We start from the raw sequence: 17,807 nt of genomic DNA, 5'->3' as shown, positions 1-17,807 counted from the left end.
GCTGGTGACGTCACCACTCTCAAGCATGAGCGCGGTCAGCGCCAGCGGGGCCGCAGCCGTAGAGGATATTAAAAGATTTATTAATTGCAAAATACTAAAATGAACTTGCGTGTGTTCCTTACACAGAAGCTTTCTTACAATTCTACACTGCAGGACTACTATAAAAATCTATAAATGTAAGGATGTGGTAGGAACCTCATATGTGTGTTCAGTGTGTGTTCAGTTGGTGTTTGATTCTGTTCAGTGAGAGGCATGTGGAGTGTCTGCAACAGTGTTGCAATGTGCCAGAGCAGAGTGAGACAGGCAGTGGCTGATGCAATAGCTGAGCTATGTGTCTGTGCAGATTAAGTCAGAGAGGCTCCGTTGAGAAACTACAACTCCCATCAGCTCCTGGGCAGTCACCTGATGTGAAGAACCAATGAGAGGCCAGGATTCTCAGGCAGGGAGAAAGAGATACAATTCGCGTGCTTAGGAACGGCAGTTGGAACTGGGAGCAGGAAGGGGGAGGAAGGGTGTAGGGAGCAAGTGGCTCCTACACCAGGTAAGGCATCCCCAGATCCCAGGCAGGCCCCAATCCCCACCAGGGTAGGGGGTAAGTACTGAGGGACGGCCCCTGGGTTAGGGATCCTGCCCTTAGGTGTGAGTGTGCAGTCTTGACAGTGTCACGGGTGGCAGTGCTGTGAGCGCTGACAAGTAGGTACAGCGTGTGTGTGCAGTGTAGCTGCAGGTATCTGTGTGAGTGCAGTGGGTTGCTGCAGGTACGGTGTGAGTGCAGTGGGTTGCTGCAGGTACCGGTTGAGTGCAGTGCGGTTGCTGCAGGCAGTGCGGTTGAGTGCAGTGCGGTTGCTGCAGGTACTGTGTGAGTGCAGTGTGTTTACTGCAGGTGTTAGGCTGAGTTAGTGAGAGGGGATCCGGGAGGTGAAGGGAGAGGTAGTGTGGATGCAGGGGGTCAGTGACCCACCTGCATAGGACAGGCTACCCCGCAGGACCCTATGAGTGTTCCCTCAAGTCACCAAAGGTTGCGGTGCTGCAGGGACGGCCATAGTGGTAGCGAGCATCGCCCTTACTGTGTAGACAGCAAGGGACAAAGGGACGAGCGTGCGGAGCAGGCTTGCTGGCGAGTCGTCTGGGACCAGACGGCTGGACATTGAGACCCAGGAGGCATACCGCTAATTCATCTGACCCTTTGCGAAGAGGTACCGGTCACCGCCGTGACCGGAAGGTACTATAACAACAAGTGCACCAACACCGGTAAACAGGCGCTGATCCTGCCTTAGGCTAAGCTCTTTAGGAACACTGAGCGAGTGGTTAAAGAACTGAGCCTATACAATATACTATACATGGACACGGTGTGTGGGGCACGCGGTGAGGGGACGGAGACATTGCTCCTGATGAGTGGGAAGCCACTAAGTTTATACCGTTAGAGTATAAGTACATGTTATGTGTTATTGCTACGTTGCATTATTACAGTAAAAACCAGTTACAATCATAAGGTGTTGTATGTTTCTTGCCCAGGGGAATCTTACGTCACGGGGATCCTGGGTAAGTGGAGGCGCTGCGCTAAGTATATGTATAAGTGTTACCCCAGGCTCCCAGCTAGCGGAGGCTCAGATCTCCTGGAGCCGCAGGTGTCGTACAGTGACCAGTAGTTCCTTTGGGAGGGTTCAGAAAAAGGGCTACATAAACATTGAAGGTTCTGTCTCTGTTTCGCCTTATGACATCTTCTTATCACATACTTCTTATTCTACTGATTGTCACTGTCTCCAAGGTTGGTATCTCGACTGGAGATCCAGTTGAGGCATGTGAAGGGTTTTAATTCCTCTGGTGTCACTGTGTGACTGAGCTGGGAGTCAGCTCAACACACTAAAAGAAGATGCTTTATTTACTGCAGAACTCAGGAATCAGATTCATAAAGAGTGGGGTGTTGGAGTTCTTTCAACCTCTGTGACTCATTCCCAAATCATATTAGCCCAGCTCATGATACTTGAATAAATAAATAAATAAATAATGGAATTGGTCTATTTTTCTTTACTATGGGAGAGTAGAAAATGTTGGGATATTAACCCGACTAATATTTCCTCATATTAAAACTCGCAATACAATTTTTCCCAAATTTGACAAAAATTCAGACTGGCACCAACATTTGCAATAAACAAAATAGAAAGTCAGTCAACACCACGACTGAATCTATATGAAGACCAAAATGAAATGGTGCACGTCGGCAAGAGGATCTCCCAAATTATTCAAACCAAATCGAAATGGTGACAAAAGACAAAAAAGATCAAGCGCAAATACCGTTGAAATTAAACCAAGTGAACACACACTGGTGAAAAAAAGTGAATATTAAATGTATTCAATCCTCTGAATTGGTGTTTCTCCTGAAGTGGACTCAATCCAAGTCCATGTACGAATCGTGAAAACAAAGGGTCAGGAGCGCACTCGCAAAGACCAGCAAAACGTGGCAGGCCCGTGTGGGTTGTAGGTGCTTGACCCTGTTTTTTATTCATAGCCCAGTGAAACATATTTTATGTGGTTTGGAGGTGCTTGAACGGGTTTTGTATTTATAGCCCAGTGAAAAATATATTTTATGTTTACATGGTAAAGTTTTTCTACTGCATTCAGCATTACAGTAAGATAATAATATTGTCCCTTACTATTTATATGCTTTTTTCCCCCTCAGAGATATCAAATAAATCTTTCCCACCTCAAAAAATCTTACCTGTATCCCTACTTTTCTGACCATTTCTTGAGTTGAGGGTAAATCACAGTCGTCAGAAAAAGCAGCAACATGGCCTCTTGATATTTTTGTGTTGTATAGTTCCTGGATGTCGCCTAATATACGAAGCATCGGTGGAGAAAGTACAATAAAAAAATGTAAGTTTTGCACTAGAACTAAACCTGTTCCTTTTTGTATAGATTAAGTAAGATACAACATCATTTTTTCCCCCAAGTTAAATACATTTGCCACCTTTCTTAAGCAGGGTGGGTTAATTCCACCTCCTGACTACTGCAGAAATGTCAACCTCCAAGCAGAGCCGTCCCGTCCATTAGGCGAAACTAGGTGGTCGCCTAGGGTGCAAAGGTCCAAAGGGTGCATCAATAATTAGTTTTTCCTCTTATTATTTTTTATTTATTTATATTTTTTTGTAATTATTTGTATTTTTTTTGTCCGTTATTTTGGCACCCTGTTTTATTTTGCGTCGCGCTGGGGTGCACACCCCCTGCAACTCCGATAGCTACGCCACTGTTTATTTTATTTTTGGGGCGCAAATTTAAAGTTTCGCCTAGGGCGCATGAAACCCTTGCGCCAGCCCTGCCTCCGAGCGCTAAATTCAGTGTGCAAAGTACTCCCATTTTATCAGTGGGACTCCACGAAAGGGTATGCGGAGTATTCATGCCCAGAAATGACTTGCAATTGTATGCAAATTTAATCTGGTGTTTTCCCCGTATTCATTTGGTATTCTCGCTACAAAAAAAAAACGGTGCAGTTTAAAATCTCAATTGTAGGTCATTTGCTTCCAATTTGCAGCAAGATTGGGCGAAAACTAAAAGTCAGAAACAGGGCTCTTCTAAAAGAAACAGACAGAGAAATCTCTCTCCCCCTCTCTCTCCCTCTCCCTCCCAAGGCAACCTTGTACAAAATCGATATGCTGGTCCATTAATAGGTATCAGAACATACTAAATATCTAATTATTTCTGTGACCGGGACTAGCACCCTTCAATGGAAATGTAAGATATGAAACGCAAGTTTAGAAACCCCATTTCTCACACCATATGGGAACTGTGGCAGGAGAGAGACGTGTGTTGGAAACATTTTACTGTAGTATAGTAGTAAATGTCTTGGCTTGTTAATTCTTCCATCTGTAACATGATTTATGTGAGGAAAGATTTTACACCTGCAAAAAATTGCTTTTCCAGGCAAACTCACATAATTTCCTTTCATACATTCATAAGCAGAACAGCTGCTGGCTGAGCGAGAGCAAACGGTTGAAAACAAATTATTGGTGAAAAGGTACACCTGAGTTCTTTCATTTATTTGACCTACAAGGTAACACTTCTCCCTTTACACTCCGAACATGTGCAGGACTGATAGAGACAATGGGGAGAAGAGCAAACGGTTACATGGTAGGGAGTGGGACTATGGGTGGCAGAACTAAGATATCCCTCCCTACACTATATAGAATGCAACCAGATGCTGAACAATAGGAGCAAGATTTCAATACCACATGGAGCATGTCAGCATTTTCCCCTGAAGTCCATAGCCAATCTCATCCAAGCTTTAAACCAAGGTGCACCGATACTACTCCTACTGGGTAGGGACATCTTGAGGGTACACGAGGTTTGTGAGTAGTGCAACAGTCCCCACAATGCCCCCTATGCTCAAATACTCGATCTTGGATGAGGGATAGTTGGTGTGCATTGGCAAAATGCATTAGCCTGCCAATTTCAATACCATCAATACAAGATGGCTAGAGAACAAACACACATCTCTTTTCAAGTTATGTCCTAACTACTTCTTTGTGAAAGAGAAACCTGGTCAGACCCACATGGAGATCTCCACACTGGGAAAGTGTGATGATCGTCTCGGATGTACAGTGTTCCAGACATCAAGGAACGACGATAAACCTGCCCTTCCGATGGAAGACAAATAATTCCTGAATATAATAGATAAATAATGAATCAAAGACAAATCAAACAACTTGATGGCTCCACTTCCATTTCATGCAACAAGATGGTGACTTCCTAATAACAAATAGCAGTCTCTCAGCTAACTTGCTTTGCTATGTCGTCGTACCTTGGAGAAGAAGCTAGAGACAAAGCATCATTTGTGGCCATTATGGAGAAAAAAAATTGATAACGGTCATGCAGAGCCAGCACCACGACTGAAGGAAGGTGAAGTATCCTGGCACCTTCTGACTTTGTGTGTACCATCCACAGAAGCCAGGTCAAATTCGAGTTGAATTTGACTCAAATGCTCAATTCCAGGAAGTATCTCTGAACAATGTGCCCTCAGTAGACCAGACTCAACAAACAGTCTCCTAGTGGTACTGCCAACAGCTGATATCCAGCAGAAGTTCCACTGTCTTGTTGTTCGAAAAGACAACAGAAATTACTTAAGATTCCTGTGGCACCATAACTATAACATTGATGAGATTGCCAAGTACAGAATGAGAGCGCAGGCCATTGACAGTAGTTCATCAACCACAGTGGCCACCTATGGATTTAGGACAACGCAGGAAGGCGAAAAGGAGTACGACAAACACAAAGCATTTGGTAGAAAGAGAGTTCTATGTAGATGTGATGGTGATGGGTTAACCAGGCTCACAATAAAGGTTTACGCCCATTTGGTTACCTCTGATCCATGTATTGGGGGGTTCCAGAGTGTCAGCTCTTGAGCCTAGGGTTTGTACATGCATAACCTGTAATGTGAGGTAATAAAGTATTTGATGTGTTGTGACGATGGGGAGGATTTGGCCCGGGATTAAAGGGGTTACACCCCAATTGGCCACCCTCTACCCTCACCTGGGAAGCAAGGGGTTAACTGGACTGAGGTCCAGTAATGTGTTTTTACCTCGCTTCCATATCCAAATGCTTATTCCCCTGTGTAACTGTATTGTGTTATCCTGGTGTTGGCACTCACACATACACTAGGGTTGATCCGGGAGGGAAAGGGTTAATGTTAAAACAGTGATTCTAGCCCTTTGTTTAAATTACCCTCAAAGATGCCTGCCTACTAAATGCAAATGGTCAGGAGAGCTACCAAATGGTTAGGAAACAGCCCTGATCAAAGGCCCAGCCACTCAACCTGTTTGCAGGAAGCTAGAGTGGGGTGTGAGCATTATAACTCACACTTACAAACCATAGTATCCTGCCATGTGGTAGACTGGCCCAAACGCCTCTGATTTAGGAGTGGGGCTAAAGAATGAGTGACCTTATTAAATATAAGAATATTATGAGATGTCCTTGGCTGAACGTGCTAAGAGTTACATAGGTGTATTCGTGGGACTTACCCGCAACTAACGAATACAGACACCTGAGGTTTAACAGATACTAAGAGGCAGATATTAATATCTCTCTTAATTTTAATATTACACGGTAATATTTAGTCTCATTGGGAGCGTCATGCGTGACGGAATGCATTAATATGTCTCACATGCCAGTAAGTACTACTGAACTGAAGTTATGAAGTTATTTAGATAGGGAAAAGCAGTTTTTAAACGACGTGAGGTGGAAGGAGTTTTACTCTGAGGAAAACTGTCAACTTCACCACTGATTTATGAGAGGGGCTGGGTTTAGGTTGTGTTCAAAGGGAAATAATTGTATAAGAACCAGGCTCAGCCTATGGCTATTGTCCTCATGTCTTCATGCATGAGTCTTCATTCATGACCTGCCTGTCTTGCTGTGATGTCAACTGAATTATGGAAGAAATCGCCATCCTGTATCCTGATGGCCTTCTTGTCCTAAACTTTAAGTAAGTGTCCATATTTTGCCTGTTATTTGTATATTTTGTGTGTTCACCTTTATCAAGGAATAAATTATATTTTATCATATCTAAGTCTCGTACCAGTTCAACCCAGTTATATATATTTTTTGTGTATTATTAATAGCCTGTCGCAAAGCTCCCGTCACATGTGTTTTTACCTTTCCAGGAGTGCCAGCAAGCAGAGATTGCTGTGGTATGAGTTTCAAGGGGGGTTTTGCAGAGAAATTGTTGTCAGAATGTGCCCAGGGAGCCGGGGTCCAGAGTTGCTGGATACCCCAAAAATTTACCCGGGAATCATGAGTGATTCCTGGATACATGTAGGCACATTGTCCCGGCAATACCTCCCTTTGAAAACGCTTCAGCGTGGACCAGAAAGGTAAAAGGGGCATAGAGATATGAGGTGTCCCTGAAACAGTCAAGGGGTCCCTAGGTTAATGGGGATACGCAGTAAATGCCCAGGTTACCCAGAATCGGTATAGGGGTTCAGAGGTGCTCCAACCATACATATAAGGTTGTGAGGGGATTCTTAGAATCCATACTAAGTCTATGCAATAGTGTGTGGTGAATATGGCTAGTGAAAAATAAAGTGCAGCGTTTTATTCTATTTCCCATACCAGAAAGACTTAGGTTTTTAAAGTGTATATTTTATTAACAAAGTGTGTTAAGTACATATATGCTTTGTGCACAGTAAATGAGCTGGGACTTTCAGAACCAATGTTCTGACAGGCCACTGGGGCTACCAACTTGGTGCCAGTGAGTCTGCCAGGACGTCGGAGATGAAAGCCACAGAGGATGTCTGAGGTGTCAAGACCATTTGGGCAGGAGGGAAGAGCTCAAGTACCCACGTCCTGGGATGAATGTAAGTTCTCCGAATTTCCATTTGCCCACCAGACTTGGAGGAGCCCAACTCAGTGTGTGGCTTTTGAATATCAAGTGGCTGAGGTGGCAACCTTGCACATGCCCTTGGCAGATTCAGCACCCCTGCTTGCCCGGCTTCGCAAGAACAGCATCGCTCTGATTGGCTGGTTAGGAAACTCCCACACCCGGATTGGCTGCAGGGTTTTGTGAATGAAACTCAGAAGTTTTATTAACCCATGAGCCAATCAGATTTGTAGATTTTAAGTCCAGCAAGTAAATTCAAGTCCTCTTGAGAAAGGGGAGCGGTGGCGTCTGGAATTGCAGGTTGATTTCAGTTCCAGGACATTTCAGGCTACTAAAAATGTGTAAAGACCTGGTCTACCGTGACAGCAGATGACAGATTTAAATCAATGCCTAAACATGAAGAGGCCATCAACCTGCTCAAAAAAACACAAGAAATGTTAGTTTATGTTAACCTGAGGTTCCAAACGTAGCTTCAAGCAGTGCCAAGGTAATGAAGAACTTTGTTTCAGACGACCACGCAAAGGATCTGAAAGACTTAGACTTGGGTGTTGATGCCTGATCAATTCAAGATAGCCTTGGGCTAAGCTGGGATAAAAAAAAATGGACACATTCACGTTCCATGTGTCAATTGATGAAAAACCATACTCTCAATGTGGTGTCCTGTCTGCAGTGGTCAGCCTCTCACCATGCGATGGAAGTGCTTAGTTAGAGAGCTTTCGGCAGAAACATGAGATTGGAAAATCCCACTACCTACAGAAGCGCGAAGGGGACCGAAAATATGGAAGGTCTTTAGCAGCACCAGATTTCACACACTGACGACCTTGTCTCTATCACGTCTCCTCAACGCAGAGAAGTTTGTGTCTTCTCAGATGCCGCGACGAAAGCCAATGTAGCAACACGTGTCTGAAAATCTGGGTTGATCTCTTCAAAAGGTGCTAGGTATAATTAGAGCCCAAAGACAGTACTTATTATATTTAATATACGAAAAGTGTGTGTGTGTGTGTGTGTGTGTGTGTGTGTGTGTGTGTGTGTGTGTGTGTGTGTGTAGCAAGAGTGCTCACTTGGTGCGTGTGTGAAGTTAAATGAAGTGAATAAGTGCTGGACTAATATTGGGTGTCACTAACCATAATATAAAAAAGTTTCATAACACTAAATATCTGATGGTGGATATAAAACAATCAAACAAATGTTACCATATATAGTGCAAATTAGCTTATTAGAGAATAGTGTATAATTAGTGATACAAAATAGTGCCCAATTAGTCAATAACAAAATGATAACATAAACTTGTTGGGAATAACAAAAATGGAGACTGAGCAGCTTTAGTTGGAAAAAAACCTTCCCAACGTGGTTAGAATGTAGAAAATGGAAGAAGAAGAAGAAGAAGAAGAAGAAGAAGAAGAAGAAGACGCGCATGCTACAAGGTACAGAATAATGTAATTAATAAGTCAGAATCAGTTCTTAATAAAACGTCATGAAGGTAATACTGTTACCACTCGGGATCCAGCTGAACAATTGGAGGATTAAATGAGATGGGTGAACCCTCAGTGGCTCTCTTGGTGATATTTGAAAATATTGTAGAGATGTGCCAGATCTGACAAGAGAAAATACTGAAAGTTTGAATGTGTCACTCTGTGAGGACGTCTCAGATGAAGTGAGTATCCCCAAACACTGATCAGCTGTAATTGGGAAAATCCAGCATATGCAGGTCTCCAAAGCTGTAATAGCCGCTCTTCTCCGCTCTGACAATGTAAGACCTCGTTCAGGGTGCCAGAGGCAGGAGTTGGAGGGGGGGCGTTCAGGAGGGAGGGCGGCAGTCTGCTGGGCGATGTGTGTTCATCCCCAGCAGACTTTTCAGGAGTTGAGGAGGGGGCGGGGCTACAGACGTGATGTTAGGAATCGAGGCTGCAGTCTTGAAATCATTCTCAAGAATGATTTCATTGGCTGCCGAGGTCCCAGTGACGCTGCTGCAGCTTCAAAAAACGATTTTTTTGTTTATTGAAACTGTAGCCAGCGTCAACTCCGGGCTTCGGAGACAGGGCAGCTGCTACCCTGACAACCAGTATTCAAATTGAATACTTTGTGTCCCACGGCAGCTCGCACGGCAGCACGCCCTCCCTCCGAAGCCTGCACCCTGAACGAGGCCTAAGGTTCTGAACGGGGCATCCACACCACAAACAGCGGTGACTGGAGGTAACAAAACGCTGAAATTAGGATGTTACACTCAGCAATCATGTCACAGGTAAGGGGGGTTGCCAGGCAGCGATCAACTGTGATTTAAAGAATCCAGTGCCAGCGAGTCTCTGAAGCTGTAGAGCCTCTGTCCTCTGCGCTAGTGAGATAAGCGCTATCAGCTGCGATATCCACGCAGCAAGCAGCTCCCGTGGGAATAAAAAGGTAAAATAAATGGCAAAAAGAACTTGGTATCCCTATACCTGGTGGGTATAGGGATACCAATAAGTAATGGACAAGGGTCTAGGTAACAAAGAGTCCCAACGTGTTTGTCACGCTGTGGCGACTTCCTCAGGGTAATATATATATATATATATATATATACAGTATATATATATATATATATATATATATATATATATATATATATATTACACACACACACAAATACACGCCACACACAGTTTCATAAAATAAAAGAAGAAAACAGACCCTATATGTTACCAACTAATAATACAGTATTGATTTTGAAGTTGAAGATATGAGAACTCAATAACACCCCCCTGGATTAATTCTATTTTTTATATTCAAACTCATTCTTTTTAAAGCCCAAACCATTGTCCCTGTGACAAGGACAGGCCAACCTTCAATCTTTTGTGACATTTATGGCTTGGAGAATGGTTTTAAACCCAAACAAATCTGAGAGTATAAAATAACATATAAAGCTTACCCTGTAACCCCTAAGAAAATTCTGCTCTCATTGCATTCGTATGATGAAGGTATATATGCCTAAGACATGTAGATGAGCATACAGTTGTATTTACATTTATATATATATATATATATATATATATATATATATATATATATATATATATATATATATATATATATATATATATTGTGACAGAGTCACTGACTCAGTAGGCTGGAATAGTGAATGGAGAGACGCTGCAGCCAGTTCACAGAGTGTTAATCTCCTCAGACAGAAGGAAGCACACCTGCAGCCTAATTAAGCAGGAGGCCTGAGAGACTGCAGGTTTAAAAGCAGGAAGTGACACACACACAGGGAGCTTGTTTTTCCACAGGAAGGTGGAGAGAACTCTCCCGGCTAGGAAGCCGTAGCAGCTGCTGCTGCTCTGGTCCCCAGTCCTGCGAGGAGCTTTGCTACTGGGACCAGCTGGGACCCCAACCCAGGATAAAGATAAACATTGCTGCGAGGCTGGACACAGCCTGCTCCCCGGAACCGTGATCCTGTTTGCTGTTTGGAGCTGAAACAGATAAGACTTTATTCTTATTATGCTTATTGGTTATCGTTTGTGTAGCATGTTTTGGGCATGACCAGATTAGCTGGCTGTCCTGTTAGTAAGGGCACAAGAAGTGAGTTAGTGTCCCTAATGGGACTAGGCTTTAATTTGCAAGAAAGTAGTTTCTTAAAGGGACAGTGCACCCGTACTTATTTTGGTTGCGGCTAATAAACCACTATAGTTGAACGTTTCCCATCGTGTCAAGCGTCTTACTGACCCCGCCGCGAGGCCGTCCTGCCACAATATATATGTGCTCAAAGCTGTGACCATGCAGCAAGCTTAAGCCTATAGGGAACCATGTTAAAAATGGTTATTGAGGCAAAAAGTGACACTGTGTGCTCATTTGCATGTCATTTCCCAGAATCCCTTGCTGCAGTGGAAGTGCTGTATGCTGGGTGATAATGGAGAAAGGCGGGGTTGCAGACCTGCCTAAGACATGCAGATGAGCATACAGCTATATTTGCATATTTGCTTTCCTGTGGAGGGTTTTTGTCACTTTTTTTACTCACCATAACTTAACTCAGTATTATATATATATATATATATATATATATATATATATATATATATATATATATATATATATAAAGAATATCACTTGTGAGCACATTCACATGTCTTAGACAGGTCTGCAACCCTGCCTTTTAACCATTATCACCTCGCATACAGTGCTCCCACTGCAGCAAGGGATTCTGGGAGGTGACATGCAAATGAGCACACAATGTGTCACCTTTTGCCTGGAATATCCAGTCCCATGCTGTGTTTAAAAGTTATGTGAACGGCAATACATCAGCTTAAATGTGCTCCATGTGAATGGATATTCCAGGCAAAAGGTGACACATTGTGTGCTCATTTGCATGTCATCTCCCAGAATCCCTTGCTGCAGTGGGAGCACTGTATGCGAGGTGATAATGGTTGAAAGGCAGGGTTGCAGACTTGTCTAAGACATGTGAATGTGCTCACAAGTGATAATATATATATATATGCCTTCATCATACGAATGCACTGTCTGGGAATCTTGCTCGCTTGCAGTATGATTGTGACAAATCTAATACAGAGTGCTTTTCCTGGTAATGTACAGGTTAATAAAAGCTTCAATCAGACTTAGAACTATGCAACTAATTTTGACAGATTTATTATAAATCATTCTTCCTGGTAATACACAGGTTATTAAGAATTTATATTAGTGTTAGGGACCCTTGAAATGTGGTCTGCCGTGTAGTGGCTCAGGGGCTTACAACACTTTGGCCAAAATGTTAACCTAAAAGACCATTTTATTTAATAGATATCTATACATATATATTTAGGCACTGTACCGTGTATACGTTTCACTGGATGTGCACTGAGCTCTGTCTGTGTTTCATGTTCTGTCTCTGGTTTTAAATATATATTGCCATGCTCAGTAGCACTCCTCTGTGACACTTATATGCTTATATATATGTTGTGGTTAATTTGGGGGTTTAATATGAGCTTGCAGGTGTCCTGTATGTTTTTACAATTCTTGTTCACCTGGTCTTAGCTGATTGGAAGGTGGCGCTTCCTATCTTGTTGAAGCTCACCCCCTCCCACATTTAAGTGGGTAAAAGCTCACTCCATAGCATCTCCCACTCTCAGGGGAACTTGCTTGCTTGCAGTACGATTGTGACAAATCTAATACAGAGTGCTTTTACTGGTAATGTACAGGTTAATAAAAGCTTCAATCAGACTTAGAACTATGCAACTAATTTTGACAGATTTATTATAAATCATTCTTCCTGGTAATGCACAGGTTATTAAGACTTTATATTAGTGTTAGGGACCCTTAAAATGTGGTCTGCCGTGTAGTGGCTCAGGGGCTTACAACACTTTGGCCAAAATGTTAAACTAAAAGACCATTTTATTTAATAGATATCTACACATATATATTTAGGCACTGTACCGTGTATAAGTTTAACTGGATGTGCACTGAGCTCTGTCTGTGGTTCATGTTCTGTCTCTGGTTTTAAATATAATATAATGTGGTATGTTTTGGGGCTTCTGGAGCTTGCTGGGATTCTGTGCGTTTATTAACTTTTTCCAGTTGGTCTCAGCTGTTTGGAGGTTAGTGGTCCCTTCCCCCCATGGTTTAAGCTTGCCCCTCCCCACTTTCCAAGTTAGCAGGTCTTTTTTATGTTGCTGGGTTTGGACAGATCAAATGTGATCATTCTCCCTCCAAATATGGGGGTAGATGAGAATTTTAATCAGGTAGTGTTAGGACCTGCAAATTTGGTCATGTGGCTTCCAGGCTTATAATGCTGTGGCCAAAGGGTTTAACTAAATTACCATTTTTTAAGAGAATATATAGGTATTTCACTGTGTATTTTTGTCATATTGGATGTAGCTTTGGACTTTTCTGTCTTTTGTTGCTGTATTGTTAGCACAACTGAATAGGTTAAAGGTGTTATTGCGACACATAGCAACAGTGGTTTACCTAAAGATCCCATTCTGGAGGAAGGCGTTAGAAGGGAATGAAATAACTATATGGGGGAAGGGGAGACCTGAAGCAGCAGTTCCTTGCATTCCACAAAGGAGACAAACAAGTTTGATGGAAGCACTGAACTATGGTTCTTAATCCAGCCCAGAGGCTTTGGCCAAAGGAGACTTGTAGGATCTCTGTCTTTACAGACCTTGTGCGCCAGATGCCTCTATACAGGCATTCTGCTGCATGACCATGCTGTGAATTCTCTGTGTGCTTATGACAGTGGACGAGGATATGTATTTCAACCCAGATCACTGTGGACCAGGTGGAGGGGGGCAACTGATCTACTACAGGGGACTGTGGGGTGCCCCCACCCAATCCTTTCAAGGGTTTGCTCTGTTTGAGTGAGAACCAACAACCTTCAATTCCCGCAGGCCTCCATGGCAGAATACCATCTGCAGTGCATGTACACGCGGAGGAGATGGATGCCAGTGTATCTAGTATACTGATCCCTGTAACAGGGGAGTTATCCCTGTTCAGGTAATGTGACTCTAAACCAGTGTGGTGGTTAACTGCTGGTAGTCAGTTAACAAACACCACCTGCCTGATTAGATTGCTTAGAAAAGCCTGTCTTTTGAGACAGGAAGAGAGACTCCTTAGCTCACACCTGAGCTGAACTTGGAGACAGAGCAGAGATTACTTAGTCCACAACGGGGCTGAACCAAGGAAGGAAAGATGTCTTGAGCGACAAGCTGACCACAAGACAAAGGGGACAAGATTCTAACCTGGAGCCTGACATTTCCTGTGCACACAAGGGTGCGGTTCCAAGAGAGCAGAGAAGCTTCCCCTACAACAGCCCAGCTAACAGATAAGACTTTCATTTATAAGACTTTTTATATCTGTTCATTTCGTGCTATATGTTTGGGGCTGGGAGATATGCTTATCTAAAGGGAGTTGTGGAGTGCATAGTATTTCCCTAGAAATACTCCCAAGTGAATAGAAGCTTTGTTTACCCCCTGTTTGGATGGTTTCCTGATGTTAAGGAAACAGGCGCAATAAAAGCCTTATTTAATTTCACCATAACCAGTCTCCCTTGCATACCTCTGTGAGTGTCCGCCTACAACCCCCATCAGGGAAGTAGATGCAGGAGGGCCGATTGGGAAACACTTGAGGGGCAACCACTCTGGATGAGTGTATTGCTAGTACTGCACCGACACACTTTATTCGAGCAAATACCCGGTATGTACCTGGCAGATACCTGGAATGCGCCACTCCTCACCTCTGACAAGCCCCGTTGCATTTGCCTTCCCAGCCTGGGTTCATGCCTGGCTGATGGGCGGCTGATCTATTAAATGATAATGATTAGGATTTAATAGGCTGCAATGCTTCGCGTGTCTACCAGATGGCATAAATTCATGAATTGTAATGCAGTATATATATATATACTGTGCAGTATTGCAGCCAGCGGGAATAAAATGCTTCAATCCCTGCTTGGAAAATAACTCAATGCACTCGGGCAGAAAACAGTCACAAACCTCAATACACCCGGGTATACCCGAATTCGTGGGACTAGCCAAGCTCGAATAAAGTGTGTCGGCAGTGTACAAGACTTAGATCACCGTGGCCCATGTGTCCCTATCATCACTAGTGGGGCCCTGCTCCCAAGGCACCCAAGGAGATGTCAGGGTGTCCTAGCCCAGCTGTAACTGGTGTACCTGCCTCTGCTGAAGAATGGCAGCCAGAGGAAACTGACACCTACAGTAATTACACCGAAGAGATTATTGAGACCTAGCATGATTGGCTATTTTACAGATATCAGACAGAGTATCCTGTATTCACAGTTATTGTTTGTCGTTATATGCCATCTATTGGTTGTTTTAAATATTACCTCAGAATATCCCTTATGCCTTTTCCTAGCATAAATATTATTATTATTATTATTATTATTATTATTATTATTATGCTGCCTAGATCTAGAGCTGGGCGTGCATGCTCATTGTCCGATCCTGTTCACCTTGTATCAACAATATATGTTTACAGTGGACTCCTGATTACAATGGTACATGTCAAGGTACCTTGCTTTCAATGTACATCACGATTACTATGCTGTGATCATCCATGTTCTAAAACAGGGATGATCAATTCCAGTCCTCAAGGGCCACCAACAGGTCTAATTTTAAGGCTATCCCTGCTTCAGCACAGGTGACTCAATTAGTGGCTCAGTCAACAACTGAGCCACCTGTGCTGAAGCAGGGATATCCATAAAACCTGACCTGTTGGTGGCCCTTGAGGACTGAAGTTGGCCACATCTGTTCTAAAACACCTTAGAAGATAGGTCACCTTGTCTTGCTTTAAAGATGCAGCCTTCCTTTAAAGCAACAGTTGAACCAATTTACATCCTGTAATAAATGAATATGTTACTATTTTCTCTGGCTCAGCTGAATGCAAGCTTATCAGCTACTTATATTTATCTGTTTGGCTTCATTATTATTATATAAACATTGTAAAATAAATAAAAGAAAACAAAAAAGACAATTCATCTCTAGTTTTGAGCACTGACATTCACCCAGCCACCTGACAAGCAGTCATCTATAGTTATCATGTAAAGACATTAGATACACATTGTTCAAAACCTGTAAAGCTTTTGTTTACCATGGAAAAGTTAAAGAGACTATCCAAGCAGCTTAAAAAATATATAAAATCATGTTTTTTAAATATATGCAGCATATGATTACTTTTATTGAAAACTAATTACCTAAACTGCTGATCGATTTAGTTCTCCTGTGATCGATCAACAAAATCCTGTTTGTCAGGGTTCACTAAATGGCTGCCTTTCTGTTTCAAATTAATCCTTCAGTCAGTGTAAATCAGCAGCTACAATGTATCTTTATATTGCTATGGTAACATTATCTATTGTTACAGTTTACAGCTCAGACTGCTGGGAACATAGACAACAAATGATCACAAACAGGAAAGTGTTACAAAGATCTTGCACTGCTGGGGAGGTGGGCTAAAGCCTGCTATAGACATCAAAAGATGCTCAGTATATTAACTCATTGAAAGTGAATTTAAAAATAAAGTCGTAAGTATTAGCTAAAACTACAGAACTGATTTATTTAAAAAAAACACGTAGGATATTGCTTTAATTGCTCCTTTAAGGGTTTACAAACTAATTAAAAAAAAAAATACTTTTACTTGTCTATTTTTAAAGTGCCAATCAGCTACATTTAATGTATTAAACATGCCACTATTTTAACTCCTTTTGTTCCTGGAAGGGGCTGTCCCTTTAGTTGATAGTTCATAGAGAGTCATTTATTTATTGCTGCAAGGTAATGATATACTGTATACACTTATCTGACCAAATATCAGTATATATGTGTCACTCCAGTATTCTTCCATTTTTACATCTCGCTAGAAAACATACCTAGCACAACGATGTCATCATCCAAATAAATAACCTTCTCGTGTTCCTGGGTCAGCAGTGGCAGGTAAAAACGAACAAAGTTCAGCTTTTTGAGCAAAAAAAAAAGGGAAAGAAAAAGGAAACAGAGGGTTGAGTAGTTCAATATTTATACATTTTCACAAATGATTCTCAGCTGTGCTGATATGTTGATATGTACCCATATACCGTGCAATCATTATACTCTACCCCCTAGTATTCGTGTAATTATTGTCCCCCAACCCCTATTATTCACGCTTTGGCAATACTGAAATGTTCTTTCGTCATGCCAATAAAGCCGATTTGATTTGATATACTGGCTTCTGAAGAACATAGGTGTTCACACAGATGGTTAAGCGAAAAAAGTTAATGACTCTGATAAAATCAGTAATACTAAGAATTCACTCAATCCCACTAACCACTACCTCCCACCACCATGTAATGCTTTTAATTTATCAATTTTTATATATATACACTTATACCCATCAAGGTTGAAACATGTCTGTGAGTGGTTTGACTTGCTTTGCTAGTCCCATGCTGTGCTTAAAAGCTGTGTGAACGGCGATGCATCAGCTTAAATGGGCTCCATGTGTATGGATATTCCAGGCAAAAGGTGACACATTGTGTGCTCAGTTGCATGTAATTTCCCAGAATCCCTTGCTGCAGTGGGAGCACTGTATGCTAGGTCAGCGGTGCGCAATCTGTGGGGCGCGACCCCCAGGGGGGGCGCGAGACTGCCGACGGGGGGCGCGGGGTTTACAGAGGCCCCGCGCGCTTCCCGAAGGCACTTAAATTAAGTGCCGGGGGAGCTGCAGGGCCTCTGTAAACCATACTTACCCGTGGCTCCGGCGGCTTCCTCCCGGCGTCGCCATGGCAACGCGGCGTCAAAATGACGCTGCGAGGTCATGTGACGTCACGTTGCTATGGCAACGTGACGTCATTACGCCGGTGTGAGGGTAAGTTGGGGTTGGGGGGGGCGCGGGAGTGAGGGGACAGCCGGCAGGGGGGCGCAGGGAAAAAAGTTTGCGCCCCCCTGTGCTAGGTGATAATGGTGCAGATCTGTCGAAGACATGTGAATGTGCTCAC

General features: G+C 42.9%; 1 protein-coding gene across 2 annotated transcripts in view; it reads right to left on the bottom strand.

Annotated features, from left to right (window-relative positions):
• GLT8D2 (glycosyltransferase 8 domain containing 2) overlaps positions 1-17,807 on the bottom strand; it is a 73,186-nt gene that overhangs the window by 10,514 nt on the left and 44,865 nt on the right. For both annotated transcript variants that reach the window (XM_075600591.1, XM_075600592.1), the window contains 2 exons: positions 16,707-16,791; positions 2,720-2,832 (listed from right to left, as the gene is read on the bottom strand). In XM_075600591.1, the coding sequence (XP_075456706.1) occupies positions 2,720-2,832; positions 16,707-16,791 (198 nt within the window). The remainder of the gene's footprint in view (positions 1-2,719; positions 2,833-16,706; positions 16,792-17,807) is intronic.

This window comes from Ascaphus truei, chromosome 5, assembly GCF_040206685.1.
Source record: "Ascaphus truei isolate aAscTru1 chromosome 5, aAscTru1.hap1, whole genome shotgun sequence".
Taxonomy (NCBI): domain Eukaryota; kingdom Metazoa; phylum Chordata; class Amphibia; order Anura; family Ascaphidae; genus Ascaphus; species Ascaphus truei.
Note: the sequence above shows the minus strand (reverse complement) of the source record. Positions and strands in the feature narration are given on the sequence as shown.